Here is an 18,578-nt window from a genome sequence, read left to right on the forward strand (position 1 = left end):
TGCGCACTGTAGTCCAGGGGAGGAGCCACCTATCTCGTGATACTTGAAGACTCTTCCAGGACAACAATGTGCAATCATCCGGACCCAACACTAGGTGGCGATCTATGCATAGATATAAATGTCAGCGGCCCTACATGCCAAGAACAGATGCATACTGGTAAGTAGCATATTGTTTTTCAACTCAGTGTGTGATAGGTCCTAGACTAGATTAAAGGTAAGTAAAACAGTTTGTATCAAAACAGTTTCTTATTTTTCCATACAAACACCCCCAACAATAAAAAAAACAATCACTGCTATCCTATGGAGAAATATGAGGTTATCGGTTTGCAGGTAAGTAAACTGTCTTGAGAGTTGAGTTTCTAGGGTTAGAATATGGGTTCCCCCAGGGTCAAGGATTCACCAAAAATTACCCTCAGCCACAATAGGGCGGCCGGGTGCAGAGTGCGAAGGCCCAATTGTAGCCTTTGGGGCTAGGGAGGCTGTCGGTTTTTGGCTGCTCTTGGGCAGGCTACAAGGTTGAGGTAGCAAAGCTCCTGGGGTTAAGCTCAAGTTAGCACACAAGGCGCACCCACAGCAGCTAAGGGGTCCAGAAGCAGTTCTGTTGGTGTCAGCTGGGGAGCAGCCACTCAGCCAGGACACTAGAGTCTGGTCGTTTTTCAGGAGGAGCAAGAAACTGTCTCTAGATACACTGCACCAAAGTGAGGTACGGTGTGTATCGAGTCGAAGTGTCTCCAGAGGTTTGGCAGAGGTTAAAATTAGATAGAATCTTACTCTCTAAAGTGGCACCTTGGTCAAGCAGTAAGGCCGTATCAGAGGACAGTGTAAAGCATTTGATGTACACACTGTCATCAAATGAATTCACACACTCAAGAACTGAACTCTAGGCCAATGGTTTTGTATAAAAAAAGACTATTATTTCTAGAACCTAACAAGCCGGGTACAGGTAAGCATATACATACTTTTCAGCTACGAGATGCTGTTGAATACTTTCAAAAGATAGTAGGACTTTGTACCAATTATTGTTTACAGGGGTTGCAATGCAATGCACAAACTTAGTAGACTCAGTACATGAGAATCAATAGGCTCTTTCAGTAAAAATACAATTAATTACTTTTTGGATTACTTTTACTAACACGGTGCTGTATCCTGTATTCAGCACTGGGGCATTTCCTGAAAACAGTTTGGCAAATGCGTTTTAGTTGTACGATTTTTAAAGAATAGTATTGCATTTCAAAAGTTGACACTTTGAAACTTTTTCACATAGAATCACCAATGTTTTCCTATGGGAGCAAATTCACTTTGCAGGTAAATTACTTTAACAATACTTTTCTTACTCATTGCTGGATACCTAGATTCAGCACTGGGATATTTCATGAAAATAGTTGAGAAAATGCGTTTTGGTTATTCGGTTGATTTTTAAGAATATTCTTAGTTTTCAAAAGTTGACACTTGTAAACTTTTTTGGAGAAAGTGTTATTGTTATTCAATGAGGAAAAAGAGGTTAACGGTTTCCAGGTAGGTAATCGGTCTTTGGAGTTAGGTTTCTGGTGTTGGACTCGGGGGTCTCAAGATGTGCGTTACAAGAATGATGTGTAATTGGTATATTGACACTGAGTACAGTTCAAGTAAATTCCTAAAGGTTAATTCTGGATTAATTCGTAGGATTAAGTCCCCTGAAGAAGGGCTTTCAGCCCGAAATTCATTGGGCGAATAAATGGATATATTTTGAAAATTAATAATGTATTGAAGAAACTTTAATGAAGAAAAGATTTTGAAAATAAACAACAATTGCCAACGAAAAAACGAGTAAGAAAGCATTTCTTGAGTGCGCCAAAGGGACGTCACACGGGTTCCGTGTAACGCACATCTTGAATTTATACCAACCTTGGGCCCAGAAGGTTCACTTTGGTAGCACCTACTACACAAATAAAACTCAGAATCACTTATGAAAACTCGCGAGTGCAACTACCACTAACCATTAGCTGGTCGTCTATGGACTCGACGTCTCCCAGGGTCAGTGATGCACTGTTGTTGCACCCTCAGCGACACTCGGGCGGCCGGGTGCAGAGTGTTGAGGCCCAATGTTTTCCTATGGAGGATAGGGGGACTCCAGTTGGGGTATTGGGAGCAAAGCTCCTAGGGTTAAGCTCAGGGAATGTTGGGGAGCAAGTTAGCACAAAACCGGCACTAGGAGGTCGGGTGCAGGGTGCTGTTTTGAGTTAGGGTGTGGGAGAAAGTGCCATCTTTCTTGCCTTGGTATGCCCCCATTTTTTTCCGAACTGCTGATGTGCTTTGACTGAGTGTGCCCTGGGTTCCTGCCAGCCAGGTACCCAGGACCTGTGTTCCTTCCCTAAAACTGTGCTGAAACTAAAAACCCAATTGGCATCTCTGGCCACCTTCAGTCCCTAGTAAATGGTACCCTAGGTCTCCTCCCCCAGGATGGGCAGGGGGGGGAAGCTTCAAAGTCATGCTGCCTCTGTGAGCTTCTCCAGACCATTTGCTGTACCCAGCAACTGGCCCCCACCAGTTCTAACCCCCACCAGTTCTAACCCCCACTCTGGCGGGAAAAACTACGTCCGGAAGGGGGGGGGCGGCAGTCTGTGCCAACCCCACCCCTCAGGTGGAGGAGACTAGGTGAAGCACGACCCCGGGCTCCGGCCATCTTGTGGATGGGGAGCCCTGTCCAATCCCAGCTAGGCTCCTGCCCCCCTCCCACAGGAGAGGAGCAAGCTAGGGGGTGTACTCACCCCAGGACAGGGACCCATTGGTCCCTGCCCTTGCCCTACCTGTAGGGCCCCTAAATTCAGTATTTAGGGGCTCCCTGAACCTTCCTTCCTCAGATCCCGACACGAAAAGAAGAAGATCAAGAAGACGACCTGCCGTGCAGCTGATAACAGGACAACAACCTACTTGGCCCCAGCCCTACCGGCCTGTCGATCCTGGAACCTGCTCCTGTCTAATCCCAGCGACTGTTGCGAACAGCTACCTTGGGACACCCGGAGGACCTGCCTGCCTTGACCCTCTAAAAGACTGGGACTCCCATCAGTAGAGGCTCTGCTGCAACAACCCACCTGGTGCCAACCAGGAAGCTCCGGACCAGCCAACTCTGCATCCGCCGGGCCCAACCGAACCAAGACCACAAGGGCATCCCCCCGGCGACTGGGACCCGAAGTCCAGTGCCAAAGACCCTCCTCGAGGAACCAGCCGACGCCTGCAGAGTCAGAACCAGCGGCCACCCCAACCATGACCAGCCGATGTTAAGCTTTTCCGACACCCAAAGACACCCCTACACCTGTTCCCTACAGCACCCTGTGCCTCCCTTTGGTGTACCCCCCTGTGCTCAAAGATCCCAACTTACCTCTCGAAGTGCTGGTCGCCCCTGGAGAGTCTCCGTCCCCGAGCCTGCAGCCTTTGTTCCTTGTTGACCTTTCCCTTTGGATAACATTGAGCGCCCGACGGCTCAAGGTCACCCTGCACCCAGCCGCCCGAGTGCCACAGACTTTTTCACCTTTGTCCTATCCTACTCCCCACCCCCCCCACCCCACCCCCATTTGCTCTGAGCAAGTGACCAGGGGCCCAGCTCCCACAGCCGCGTGGCCTGCTAGCCAGCAGCCATCAACCGAAGGCCCCTTTCCCTCACTGGATATCATGGGGCCTACCTACCTCTGCACCCGGCTGGCCCTGCGCTGCTGTACTTACCTGACCCTGGGGGACCCCAGAGTCTATACCCGGGACCTTAACTTCACCAGCCAAGTACTCACCTGGAAACCGGTAACTCACTTACCTGCCATTGGATAACATTGACCCATTCTGACTCAAATTTTCTAAGTGTGAATTTTTGAAAACTGCAAATATTCATATAAAATCAGCCGAAGCCCGAATTACGAAGTACTCGCCTACAAGCAGGCGAGAAGCCAGTACTGTACCTTGCAGCCCAGTGCTGAACCGCAAAAGTAATACTTACTGGGTTTGCTAGTAATCTGTATTTTCTCCATAGGAACCCATTGTATGCTTTTCTATGAAATTTCTTCTAAGTGCCTACTTTTGAAAACTCTATTCTTTAAAAATCATGCGAAATACTGAAACGCAATTACCTACCTGTTTTAAGTTCAGACCCCAGTGCTGGCCCTAGAAGTCCAGTACTGGATTACAAAAGTAACGCGATCATACTTTACCTGCAACCTGAATTTTCTCCCATTGAATAACATTGCCAGATTGTCATTGAAAAGTTTCTAAGTGTGAACTTTTAAAACCACTTTATACCCCTGAAAATTCACCACAGTAACTAAAATGTTTTTGCTAATCTGGTTTCAGCTTAGACCCCAGGACGGATCTAGGATCTAGTCCTGGAACTACTAAAGTAATCTGTACTGTAATCAACTACTTTTATGGTAACAATCCATTGAGCTCAATGCTAAAGTGTGTTTAGACTTGAGTTGCCTTCAGCAACTCCTGTACCTATTGTGTTCACCAGCTTTATTGCTTCCTTGCAAAGTAATTACATGAGAGTTCTCATATCTAGCAAAGTATATTTTTATGCCTGTTGGTTCTAAAAATAAAACAACTATATCTTTGGATATAAAAACCTTTGGCCTGGAGTTCAGTCTGAGTATTTGAAACCCTCTGCTGACTGAGTGTGTACAACAAATGCTTTGCACTGCCCTCTGGTACAGCCTTACTGCTCGACCAAGCTACCACTTTGGAGATTAAGGTCAGTCCTGACTTTAACCTCTGTTATACCTTTGGGGTTTGTGGACTCTATACTTTATTGTCCAGTATATATAGAGCCACTTTCTCACAGGGTGCCCTGTTGATTTCAATGGAGATTCTCCGGGACAAGAAACACTGCAGGCTCGGGAACGAGGATCTTCTAGGAGCGGCCACCACTTCGAGGAGTAAGTTGGGATGTACAGGGATGGTTAGGCACTGCTGGGTTGGGCACTCAAGGCCGGGGGTCGTCCGGTGCAGGGGTTACTTGGGACGTCGTATTTTCTTACCCGCTCTGGTCGCGTTGCGGGGGTCCTCTGGATTGAGCATGCAGGCGTCTTCTGGAGGCTTGAGGCAGGTCAGGGGTCGCTGGATCTCTTTTCAGGATCGCCGGGGGAACCTCCTCATGGTGTTTTTCCACTCAAACTGGGACAGGGCTCGGCTGGTGCAGAGTGGGCTGGATTTGCGGTTTCTGGCTGGCACCAGAAGCTGCAGTTCAAACACGTCCTGGGTTCACGGGAGAAACCGTCCTTAAAGTGAAGGCTGGGCCCCCCATCCTCAAGATGGCGGGGACTCGAGGTTGTGCTTCACCATGCCTCCCCCACCTTAGAGGTGGAGTTGGCAGAGGTGGGTACACCTCTCTTCCTCACTTGTTTTTCCTGCCCTTTCTCCCGCCCAAAGTGGGAGGTAGAACCAGTGGGGACCAGTTGCTCAGAGCAGGAAGTGGTCTGAAGAGGCTCACAAAGGCGGTGAACCCTGCACATCCTGGTGGAGGAGGCTTGGCACCTCGTCCCAGGATGTGCATTGTTTCAGGCCCCCGAGAGCGGCAAGCTAACGACCCATAGTCCAGAAACATGTTTGGTGGTGGCAGCCTAGGTAGCCATTCAGTCAGGTCACAGGGTCGAGTTTTAGGGGGGCATCTCTAAGATGACCTCTGTGGTGCATTTTACATTAAATCCCACACTGGCATCACTGTGGGTTTAATGTGCTGAGAAGTTTGATACCAAACATCCCAGTCTTCAGTGTGGCCTTAATGGTGCTGTGGAGTTCTTGGTGACAAACTCCCAGCACCATGTACTCTTAATGACAGCACTGCACTTAGTGCCAAGGAATGGACCTGGGTACTGTAGGGGTACAGTGCACATGCACCTGTACCCTCCTCACTGGCATAGGTCACCCAGCTAGAGGGGTGACTGATGTATGCCAGGGCAGTGGTTTGTGGGCATGGCACACAGTGTGCCATGTCGACTCTTCATTTTGTTCTGCACCAAGACACGCAGCCTGCAAAGCCAGTGTTGGAGTGTCTGGGTACAGAGGCCTTCTCTGGTCACAGTGCCCTGGGTACCTGTGTTACCATTTACCAGGGGCTGACATGTGGCCAGAGATGCCAATTGGGTGTAGGCTTCAATGCAGTTTTAGGGAAGGAACATAGGCTGTGGGTACCTGATTGGCAGGAGCTCAGGGCACTCAGTCTAAGCACATCAGCAATTCAGCAAAAAGTGGGCGCATACCATGCAAGAAAAAGGGCACTTTCTCACAGGGGGCATCTCTAAGATGCCCTCTCTGGGCATTTGGCATTAAATCCCACACTGGCATCAGTGTGGGTTTAATTTTCTGTGAAGTTTGATATCAAACTTCCCAGAATTCAGTAAAGCCATTATGGTGCTGTTGAGTTTGTAATGACAAACTCCCAGGCCATATGCTCTTTATGGCTTTACTGCACTTGCAATGTCTAAGGATTGGCACTGTAGGGTACAGGGCTCATGCACCTGTACCCTCACTAGTGGAATAGTGCATCCAGCTAGAAAGGTGGTTTATCTTTGTCATGTAGGCATGGCACACAGGGATGTGTCACGTCGACTCTTCACTTTGCTCTGCACCAAAACACCCAGTGTGCGGTGGGGGGGTGGGGTGCGTGCGCGTGTGTGTGTGTGTGTGTGTGTGTGTGTGTGTGTGTGTGTACTAGGCCTCTAAGAGTTGCACAATAAGTGCAGCAGCCCTTGGAGTTCTTCCTTTGTCATAGTACCCTTGGTACCTATGATTCAACTTACATATGGCCAGAGAGTTGCTAGTTGGGTTTTGCAACAGTACAGTTTAATGGAAAGAACGTAGGCCCAGGGTACCTGGTTTTCAGGAACCCATGAGACACTCCATCAGAGACCATCAGCATTAGGCAGAAAGTGGAAGGAAGTGGGGGGAGGTGCAAAAAGAGCACTTTTCTGCAGGAACCACACCTGGAAGGGCATTTTTTCAGGGTGCATCTGTAAGATGCCCTCTAATGGCATTTTACATTAAATCCCACACTGGCATCAGTGTGTTTTTAATGTGCTGAGAAGTTTGGTAACAACTTCTTAATTTTCAGTTGAGCCATTCTGGAGCTGTTTAATTCGTAATGACAAAAGTCCCAGCCCCTATACTCAAAATGGCTTCTCTGCACGTACAATGCCTGTAAATGGCACAGACTTTGTAGGGGCATAGTGCTTATGCAGCTATGCCCTCACCGGTATTATTGTGCACACTACCGTTTGGGCTGTAAGGCCTGCCAGAGTGGTGACTTGCTAATGCCACAGTCAGTCTTGGAAGGCACGGCACCCAGGGATGGGTGCCATGTCGATTCTTTAGTTTAGTCTGCACCAGAACAGGCAGCCTGCAATGACAGTTTCTGGGTGTTCAGGTGAGGGGTCTCTGAGGGTGGCATAATAGATGCTGCTGCCCCCAGAGGCCCTCTATGTACACCTTGCCCTCGGTACAAGGGTTAACGTTTCCATGAGATACAGGTGGCCCAGAGGGGTACCAATTGTGGAGAGAAAGGTACAGTTTTGAGAGAGAACACAGGCCCTGGGAACCTGATTGGCAGGGACCCAGGGCACACCCAGTCAGGTTGCCATCAGGCATCTGGCAAAAAGGTAGGGGGCAACCATGCAAAAAGGGGCACTTTCCTACAGTAGTAAACTGTACTGCTTCACATTTATACCGTATGACTTCCACTTTGACGACGATTAATGTTTTCAAGAATGTGAATGTATTCAATATGCCAATTGTGGAACCAACATTTACAGCTAAGTAGCTTATTGTCTTGCTCATTGTTCACATTGAATGTAACTTCTACATTTCCTTATGTAAACCTCAGGCAAGCTGTGATTTATTCATGAAATCTGAGTGACTGTTGGGGGTAGCATTCATCTTGGTAATACTGCAAAAACTGTTATTCATCCTTACTTTTTCTAGATGATAAAGAAAACGTCCAGAATGTTGAGGAAAAGCCCACAGAAACCTCTTCTCCACCGTCGGCTCCTCCTGACCTCACCTGGGCCTGTGGACACCCCTTTGCTGCTGCCACCTCTAGTGAATGCGAAAGTGCCCTGACTCGTTTGTCAGAGTCTGAAGTCCTTACCCCTTTGATCAATAATGAGAACGTGCTGAAGTCAGCTGCTGAAGGTAAAACAAATTGCATTTTTCGGTACAGGAATTAATACTTGATAATTAATCTACAGTGTTGTTGAGATGCAAGGCATGATGACTGGCATGATGACTGGCATGATGACCGTCTTAAGTAATTTGTTTAGAGTTTGAGATTTATTTGTTGGCAAGGGGATTTTAATTTCTTTTTTCTATTAGTTGTCTTAATTGGGACCATTTACGTTTTTTCCTCGTTTAACATTTTGTATTTTCCTGGTCTCTTAAGTTGCCACTTGGGTTTCATTGAAATCAGTGTTTTTTTCCATTGTGATAAATTGCCCTCCTGGAACCACAGTGATGTTTTATGCTGCTAGCTCAACAAGAGCATTGTGGCAGATCAAACACTCAAAATCATGTGGCTATTGGAAAGTACAGCAATAAGTCTTAAGGAATACTGGTGTCGGGAACAAACTGTTAGATAATTTTTTTAACTCAGGCTTGTGCTTTGAAAGTGTTTAATTTTACAATTCCTTTTACCTGTGTTGGGGGTCCTAGGTGAGTCAGTTGTAAGTTGGCATCAGTTGCATCTACTAATATTGTTTAATTCTGATAGATACATCTGCCGTGTGGATTCCTCACCTTGTGAATATCCCCTTGCATCAGCAACATTCGGAAATTCTTTGCGTAGCCTCGCGCCGACGTGGACTTGGACGTCATAGAGACACGACATTGCTCGCGACTCTGCTGACGTCACCGATGCCTATAATAGGCCCACGCCGGCATGATGAAATCAGTTCCCTTTTTTCCGCGTCGTTGATGCTAACGGTTATCGGGAATCTCAGTAGCCAACTGGTACTTTGTTGCCTTTTTGTTACCATTTTCTGCTCTTTTGTATCTTGTCTCTTAAACGATGTCGACCAAGAAGACCGGCTTCAAGCCCTGCAGGGAATGCGGGAAAATGATGTCTATTACCGACCCGCACGATGACTGCATCTGGTGTTTAAGCTCCGACCACGATGTGGATGGTTGTTCCTCTTGTCGTAAGATGAACCCGAAGTCCCTGAGGGAAAGAGACCAAACTCCTGGTGGCTAAATTGAAAGCTGGAAAAGGAAAATCGAAATCTTGTTCTCGATGGGCGAAGTAGAGGTCGAAGTCAAGGTCTGGATCTCGAGAGGAGTCCTCTTCGAGGCCCGCTTCAGATCATACTTCGAAGTCGAAGAAGAAGCATAAGAAGAGGAGACATGAGTTCCGACGTCGTTCCGGTAAGGAGTCTGGTTTGAGGTCGAGGTCACTGAAGAAGGTACGTTCTAAGGTGGTTACTCTGGATGTCTCTGAACCGGAAGGTGAGACCTCACCTTCAGAGTCGTGTGTTCAGTCACCGACGCCGGCTTCGAATCCGTCTCTGGCGCCGTCCTCGGCCCGAGATGAAGAAGAGATTCAAGTGGATGTGGATTCCGCACCTGCCGAAGATCCAAATCCTCCTCAAGACCAGCCTGAGGGTTTCCAACCACCATTTTCAACCCCAGGCCAAGACCCATCAGCGTTTCTAAACGCTATGTATGGTGTCTTTTCAAGGGCATGGTACCCCTCTGGCGCACCTTCGGGTCCCATGGGTCCGCTGGCTTTCAATCTAGGAGTCCCTCACTCCTATCCTCCTGCTCCATTTATGCCTTATATGCCAGCCCCGACGACGCCTTGGCAGTTTCCGGCTCCACCGAGGCCGTCGACGCCGGTTCCGGTGTCGCTCGCTCCAGAACGACCTAGGGAGCATCCGGCTGGGCCTTCGGATTCGATACCGACGTCGATCCCGACTCAGTCGGAGCCGTTGGTGGATCCGGCTGCGAGGCGTGTGAAGGAGAGGTCCAGAAGGGAGGCTCTGTGAGAAGTTGGCCTGATATATAATGTTCACTATTCTAGTGAACACTTTGTATCAGTCCAAACAACCCTTATTGATGTTTGGTTGTAAGTCAACCTGATAGACCAGCTATCCTAGTAGCATGGACACGTGCAGTCTTTAGGCTAAACTCTAGAGGGCGTGTTAAGCCAGCTGTTTTACCATCACATTTACCCCTTGAACACCAAGTGAAAGGACACCACACAAGTTATGAAAAATAAAGTATATTTATTTATATCAAGACTACCCTGGCTCTTTATGAGACAGGGAGCTAAGCACACAACAAAACTCTTAAAGAAATACTTAAAGTCGCACAATTTACACAAATGCCCGAGGGGCACGAAAAACCATATACTACAAAACTGGAATGCGAATTACTAGCAGGTAAGTAACTATTCTCATAGGCTTTAGGATCGCTAGGACTGGACTACTGAACCTTTAGATTACAAGCAGGAGGCCTAGGGACGTCGTGTGCAGAGTGGGAACTCTCACGCGTAAGGCGGGAAAAAGTCTATGGAGGCTAGTAAAAGCAAAGTTAGTGTTCTCGGGCAAACCCGACTAGGTAGAGCTGAAACGACAAAGGATCCTGACACTTAGATAGTTAAACTATGCTGGAGCACCGAAATGCTTAAGTTACCTAGCCCAGGGAGTGCGGCTGCATAGGGCTGAAAAGACGTCGGAGATCCTCGTTGCAGTCTATGGAGCCTGAAGAAAGAAGTTGCTGGCAGGCGACCAGTGAAGAAGTTCGTGGGGATCCAAGCCTGGATCGATGAAGATGGGTACCTGTAAGCAGAGGGGACCAAGTTCTGAATCACTAGCCAGTGATTAGGTGGGCACCAGGATGGCACCGGACGAAGTCACCTCGACCAGGTGAGTGGGCGACGCTGGGCTCTGCAGTCTCTCGGACCAGGAGGCGTTGTCGGCGACCAGGATGGAGGGGCGAGCTGTCCCACGGTGGTATCTGCTGTCGACGTCGCTGGACCCAGGATTGGGGCAACAACTCTTGGCAAATGCAAGCCCACGCGGTGGAATTAAAATGGCGTCTGGAGTGGACCAGGAGGGTCCAGGGTGCTCCTCTGTTGGAGGGGAGCAAGGGCCAGTCTGGAGCAACCAGACCAGCGGTGTTGTCGTCGTGGTTCGTCGTCAAAAGGGCCACTAGCCAGCGGGCAAGTGACCTGGACAACGCGGTGAGCAGCAAAGAGCAGAAGGGCCCCACGCAGATCTCGTGGATACAAGGGGGCTGGACTTCGGTGCTGGAGCTGCTCAGGGTTGGGGCTTCTCTGACCCCAAATCACTTAGGCGAGGGTCACTCGGTGGTCGTGCTGGGCAAGCGTCGTGCAGTCTTGAAGATGGCCGGTCCCTCGAGGTCTCGTCACACCCACGAATCTCAGCTGGGCTGATGATGCAGGTAGAGGTCAGAGGTGCCAGGGAAGCCGGTTCTCGTCGAGCTGGTCAGTCTTGATCCGGAGGAGAGACTTAAGGCAGACCGCGATGCTTGGATGGTGCCTGCTGCTGCAGGGTGACTACTCCTGGCACTAGGAGGGGGGTGGTTACACCCCTCTCCTTTGGCGGGCTTTTCCCCAGATCAGGGGCTGGAGTGCCCCTGGAACTGGTTCAAGCCGGCCTATGCACAGTGAGCACCGGGGTGCCACTTGCAGTCACCTTCCTCTATAGCCCTGCCTACCTGGGATACACAAAATCCTGTCTGGGATGGTGCTGGCACCGCCCCTGACAGGAAACCCTTTGTCCAGGCCTCCGTTGCTGGAAGGACTCCCAGCAGCAGGAGGGCAGACTTGTGTCTCAGTGGCAGCATCCATTTTGTGGAGCTGAGGCTTGAGTTTACTTTAACCGGGGTTACAGCTACACACATGTCGTGTCCCTCTAGAAGGGTGGAATGCTAACCCTGTCGTCCGAATTGGCGAGGGGTTAGTATTCCAATTCGTATGACACCTTACTCGACATGTTTTGATAAAGCGATACCAGAGTTGGCATATAACCGCGAGGATTATAATGCACTTAAGAGTATATGGTATGCGTTATCATGGAACAGCTATTAGGACTTGGTTCCGCAAGCTGCAAACGGGCTGAGCTCATGCCAGAGCACCATCTCACATGATTCCAAGCACTCTGCCTCCAGGATTGTTAAGGCCTGCCATAGGAGTGACTGATAGGAATACATGTGTCCATTTTAGGGTTAGATATAGGTATACTATATCTAAAGCAAAGGGTGATTACACCACCTTGCCCCAGCTGTCGTGCAGCCAGTTGTGTCAGATTTGGATGGCCAGCCAGGGGTGGCATAATGCATGCTTCAGCCCCCGGTAGGCCCTGGGTACACCTGTGCCCTGGATACCTAAGGTATACTGTACAGGGACTGATAAGGTGACTCAGTATCCAATCAGATATGTACCTAGGGTACATGGAATCCATTTTAACAGAGAGAGCAGTGGGCCTGGGGTCCTGAATAGCAGGGCCTCAGGTCAACTAAGTCAGAAAACCAGCAAAACACCAGGCAAAAAGTTGGGGGCAACCATAGTCGGGGATCTACCTTCCTACAGGCTCAACGCCTTTTGGAAGAAAGAAGGTATATAGAGTCTCATCCTTATATGGAAGAAGGTGAATTGGATGAGGATTGTTTTGATGAACTGGCTGACGCTGGTAGCCTGGATTTCTCTCCGGAGTGGGAGTTACCTTCAGGCTCTGATACACCTTCTAAAGATGTCCAGCCTTAACATATGGTTATGAGGAAGGCGGCAGATCTTCAGTTAACTTTACCAACAGTGGAATTTAAATCCAATATTCTCACTGAGGTTTTACATTCTCCTAGTTCTGTGGTAGAACCGTTGCTTCCATTTAATGACGCCTTGACGGAGCCCATTTTGGAAGTGTGGAAGAAACCACTGTCAGCTCCTGCAGTTTCCAAGCGTGTGGCAAGAAGGTACAGGGTTGCACCTGAAGACCCTGGTTTTTTTTTTCCTTCTCATCCTTCACCAGAGAGCCTAGTCATTCAAGCAGCTTTCTCTAAAAAGAACGTAATTGCCTTTCCCCAGGTTCCTTGTGAAAAAGAAGCAAAGAAACAAGATCAGGTTGCTAAAAAGACCTTCTCCTCTGCAAGCATGGCGTTGAAGTCAACTAATGACACTTGTCTGATGGGGAGATATGTGCATGCCCGTATGGATTCTTTGCGTGTTCTAACTCCTAAGGTTCCTGATGCCAACAAAAAGGATTTTGAGGAGGTGATCTCAGATGCACAGACTGTGGCTCGCCAAGTTATTCAAAGTGGTCTGGGCACTGCGGACTCTGTGGCGCGTATCATGGGCACTGCTGACGCCACTAGAAGATCAGCTTGTCTGAAATCCTCAGACTTTTCAGCGGATGTTCAGGCGACTTTACTGGCTCTTCCGTTTGATGGGTCTGGCCTCTTTGGGAAGAAAGCTGATGCAGCCCTTGAGAGATTTAAAGACAGTAGGGCAACTGCTAAATCTTTAGGTCTTCAGATAAGGAGCTCTTCTACCAACAAGAGATTCAGGGGTTTTAGTCGCTCTTCCTTTCGGAATTACCGACCAGGTCAGCAGCAGCAACAGCAGCAGCAGCAAAATTCCATGTACAGGTCATACAGGGGTAAGCAAAGAGCACGTCCTCGTGGACGTCGGGCCTCTTCCTCCTCCACTTCCTCCAACCCCCCTCCCTCAGAAAATCAGTCCTAGATCCGCCATTCAGGATCATGTGGGTCCGGTGGGGGGGTCGGCTTGCCCATTTTCTGCAAGATTGGGAATCGGTTACACTAGATCTCTGGGTTCTCAATCTTGTAGAGAATGGGTATGCCGTTCCCTTTCGGGAATTCCCTCCCAATTACCCGCCTTGCCAAGGTTTTTGCACCAAGGAACATCTGTTACTTCTACAGGAGGAAGTGTTGACTTTGTTACGAAAGGGTGCGATAGAGGTGGTCCCAGAGCAGGAAAGGGGTCAGGGATGCTACTCCCGGTATTTTCTGATACCCAAGAAGGATGGCAGACTTCGTCCAATCCTGGATCTCAGGATCTTGAATCTCTATCTGAAACAGGAGAAATTCAAGATGCTCACCCTTGCTCAGATTCTTCAAGCGCTGCTAGAAGAAGACTGGATGGTGTCACTCGACTTGCAGGATGCGTATTTTCACATCCCAATCCTGAAGTCGCACAGGAAGTATCTCCGTTTTACGGTGGGATCGCAGCACTATCAGTTTGCGGTCCTTCCGTTTGGGCTTACTACTGCGCCTCGAGTCTTCACCAAGGTGATGGCAGTGGTGGCGGCGCATCTCAGAAGGTCAGGGATTCCTGTATTCCCTTATTTGTACGACTGGCTGATCAAAGCAGAGTCGTCAGAGCGAGTGCTCCATCATCTGCGAGAAACTACCCAGTTGTTGTACAGGTTGGGTTTTTCGATAAATGTGCCCAAGTCTCACCTGGTTACCTCCCAGCGCAACCTGTTCATAGGTGCTGTACTGGACACAACTGTATGTCGTGCATTCCCTCCTCCTCAAAGGACTCATGACATACAGGCTCGCCTCATCCACCAGAGCCGCATCAACGATCCCTCCGTCTCAATCCCTCTGTGACTCGCTCAATGAGTTTTTTATAGATAAAGTTGAAAAAATCAAACACAACATTCCCCAACCCTCCCCATCCTTCATGGACCCCTCCCCTCCTCCCTCCTCCGTCACATTGACCAACTTTCCACTCCTTACTATCGATACCCTTGGTCCTCTGCTCCAGCGGGTCAAATCTGGCTCCCCTCAGGACTTTGCCCCTGCCAATATACTCAGGGAAATTTACTTAGCTTGTCCTACCCCTCCCCTGACCCTTCTCAATGATTCCCTTACCCATGGCCATGTCCCCGCATCACACAAATCAGCGGTTGTCATCCCAATCTTAAAAAAATTGGACGCTGACCCTTCCTCTGCCTCTAACTACCGCCCCATCTCTCTCCTTCCTTACCTTGCTAAGGTACTTGAAACCCACATCACCTCCACACTGAGCACCCATATTGAGACCAACCACTGCCTCTCCCCCTGTCAAGCTGGTTTCCGCCCCCTGCACTCTACCGAAAAAGTGGTCATCTCAGTGATGGACAAGTTGCGTGAAGGAATTGACATCAACCTTCCGCAAGCCCTGATTCTCCTTGACCTTTCCGCCGCTTTTGACACGGTGAATCATACCATTCTTCTTAACCGTGTCAGGGCGGCGGGGGTTGAGGGCTTAGCCTTTTGTTGGCTGGAGTCCTTCCTTGCTGGGAGAACACAGGGCGTCCATCTGGCTGGCTTTGCGGCGGCCTCGCGCAAGGTAGAGTGCGGGGTTCCCCAGGGTTCATCTCTTTCCCCTCTTTTGTTCAACCTGTATATCTTTCCCCTTATTTTTATGTTACAGCAACTGGAGGTCACCGTATTCAATTATGCGGATGACCTCCAGTTAATCTTCAATCTATCCCACTCTCCCTCATCTGCCCTGAATGTCCAAACCACAATGACCCTCATCCAAGACTGGATGAACTGCAGCCACCTCAAACTTAATCCGGACAAGACCGAATTGGTCCTGACCGGAGGTGGCTGCAGTCCCTGGTCTCCTTCTTTCTGGCCCTCTTCCCTTGGTGTCCCTCCACTCCCGGTTCCTAAAGTGAAGACCCTGGGTATCTTTCTAAATCCCCAGCTTACAGTTCTCCCGCAAGTAAATTCTGTGGTTTCTTCATCTTTCTTTTCCCTCAGAGTAATTAGGAAAGTTTCCCGTTTTTTTTCCCCTCCAGCTTTAAAAATCATTTTGATGGCCATGGTACTGTCCCGTATAGACTATGGCAACATAGTCTATAACGGGGCCCCCGCATACATGGTTCATCGTTTACAGCTTGTGCAGAATCAGGCGGCCCGTCTGATCCATGGCCTTCCCAGATATCATCGGGTTACCCCCCTACTCAAGACCTTGCACTGGCTCCCTATAAGGGAGCGGGCCTTGTTTAAACTTGGCTGCCTTACCTACCAAGCCAGAGCAGGCACTGCTCCCAAGTTTATTTGTTCACTCATTAAGCCATACTGTCCAGGCAGAGAACTCCGCTCGGCCCACTTAGCCCTCCTTACCATCCCTCGCTTTAAAAAGCAGAGGGCGGGCGGAGTGAGATTCGCTGTCCTGGCTCCAACATTTTGGAACTCCCTCCCGATTGCTCTGCGCACCTCACTTTCCTACCCCCTTTTTCGGAAATCTCTCAAAACTTTCTTGTTCAGCCAAGCCTACCCCTAAAACTCCTTACTGCTGCCCCCACTGATCATCACTAGCGCCATGAAACCGTTGGGTATGCGAGCGCTGTATAAATGTTTTTAAATTCAAATTAAATTCAAATACAGGAAATGATTCCCTTATTTTACAATGGAGCGGTCGTTCCAGTCCTGAAGGTCCTTCGCCTGCTCGGTCTGATGGCTTCATGCATTCTGTTGGTTAACCATGCACGCTGGCACATGAGGGCACTTCAGTGGTGCTCCGCAGGCAGTGGTATCAGCACAACGGAGATCTCAGGGAGTCAGTGAGGATCTCCAGAGAAGCTGCGGCGAATCTGTCTTGGTGGGGCGTGGAAGGCAACCTGTCTCAGGGGAAGCCTTTTCAGTTGCCTCCTCCGGTGACCACAGTGATAACGGATGCATCCACTCTAGGGTGGGGTGCTCATCTGGGGGATCTGGAGGTCAAGGGTCTTTGGTCTCCAGAGGAAAGGTTGCTTCACATCAACCTTCTAGAATTGCGGGCGATACGTTTGGCGCTCAAGGCCTACCTCCCCTCCCTTCGCGGTCGTTTGCTCCAGGTCCTGACGGCTAACACGACCGCGATGTGGTACATCAACAAACAGGGAGGAGTGGGGTTGCAGTGTCTCTGCAGAGAGGCTCTGTGTCTCTGGTCCTGGGTTCAGGACCATCAGATTTGTCTGATGGCGAATCATCCTGCCGGAGTTCTGAACGTTCGTGCAGACAGTCTCAGTCGGCAGTTCTACGAGTGGAGGCTTCACCCGGAGGTGGTTCACGACATCTTTCAGATGTGGGGGGCTCATCGGGTGGACCTGTTCGCCACTCGCGAGAATGCTCACTGCCTGTCTTTCTGCAGTCTCCAGTATCCGATGCAAGGAGCCTTGGGGAACGCGTTTCAGTTGAGTTGGGGAAATCAACTCCTTTACGCATTTCCTCCCATACCTTTGATTCCTCAGGTTCTGAGTAAGATTCGCAAAAGACCGGGCCCAAGTCATATTGGTCGCCCCGGACTGGCCAAGAAGGGTGTGGTATACAGATCTTCTCCACCTCTCCTCTCACCCGCCGCTCCGTCTCCCTCTCAGGGCAGACCTCCTTACTCAGATGGAGGGGCAGGTTCTACACCCCCACCTCCAGACATTACACCTTCATGCCTGGAGATTGAACGGGGCAACCTGAATTCCTTTTTCCTCCCGCCTGACGTTGTGGATGTCATCTTGTCAGCCAGGCGTGACTCCACTAAGTCCATCTATTCTTATAGATGGTCAAAATTTGTCATGTGGTGTGGGGAGAAATCTATTGACCCTTTGAGAGCCCATTTGTCTGATGTTCTCCAGTTTGCCCTTTCTCTAGCGCAACAGGGGCTTGCTGTTGCCACAGTGAAGGGCTATCTTTCAGCGCTGTCGGCATTTCTTTGTTTGCCTGACCAGCCATCTCTTTTTAAATCTCCTGTAGTTTTAAGGTTTTTGAAGGGCCTCACAAATAAGTTCCCTCCTACTCCTTTTATTGTGCCTCAGTGGGACTTAAATCTTGTATTGACCATTTTAATGGGTGCTCCCTTTGAGCCTCTTCACAAATGTCCTATGAGGCTTCTGACTCTTAAAACAGTCTTCCTTGTTGCAATAACCTCGGCCAGGAGGGTAAGTGAGCTTCAAGCTCTTAGTTACAAGCCCCCTTTCTTGACCATTCATGCTGATCGAATGGTTCTTAGGACCAGGGCTGCTTTTCTGCCTAAGGTGGTGACTCCTTTCCACCTTGGTCAATCCATTACCCTCCCTAGCTTTTATCCTCCCCCACACCCTTCTAAGGATGAGGAGAGGTTGCACAGTCGGGACTCCAAAAGGGCGGTGTCCTTTTACTTGGACAGATCTCAAGACTTTCGTTTGGATGACCAGCTCTTCATTGGGTTTGCTGGCTGCAAGAGAGGAAGAGCGGTCCATAAAAGAACTTTGTCGAGATGGATCGTCCTCTGTATAAAGATCTGCTACTCTTTGGCCGGTAAGGAACCACTAGAGGGTATAAGGGCTCATTCTACAAGAGCTAAGTCTTCAACCTCAGCGTTGGCTAGAGGTGTTCCTGTAGAGGATATTTGTAGAGCGGCAACTTGGTCTTCCCTCCACACTTTCGCGAAGCATTACTGCTTGGATTCCGAAGTGAGGAGGGACGGTCACTTTGCACGTTCTGTTCTCCAGGATTTCTTGGTTTAGAAGAGTGGACACCCTCCTCCGGGAGTGGGGACTGCTGTGGGACTCTATTCACAAGGTGAGGAATCCACACGGCAGATGTATCTATCAGAAGAACAAGTTACTTACCTTCAGTAA

General features: G+C 49.4%; 1 protein-coding gene across 1 annotated transcript in view; it reads left to right on the top strand.

Moving 5' to 3' along the window:
* The window catches only part of GIGYF1 (GRB10 interacting GYF protein 1), a 1,662,840-nt gene that overhangs the window by 725,629 nt on the left and 918,633 nt on the right, over positions 1-18,578 (top strand). The window contains exon 13 of the mRNA XM_078668650.1: positions 7,936-8,145. Coding sequence (XP_078524776.1) covers positions 7,936-8,145 — 210 coding nt within the window. The remainder of the gene's footprint in view (positions 1-7,935; positions 8,146-18,578) is intronic.

The sequence above is a fragment of the Lissotriton helveticus genome, chromosome 12 (assembly GCF_964261635.1).
Source record: "Lissotriton helveticus chromosome 12, aLisHel1.1, whole genome shotgun sequence".
NCBI classification, from domain to species: Eukaryota; Metazoa; Chordata; class Amphibia; order Caudata; family Salamandridae; genus Lissotriton; species Lissotriton helveticus.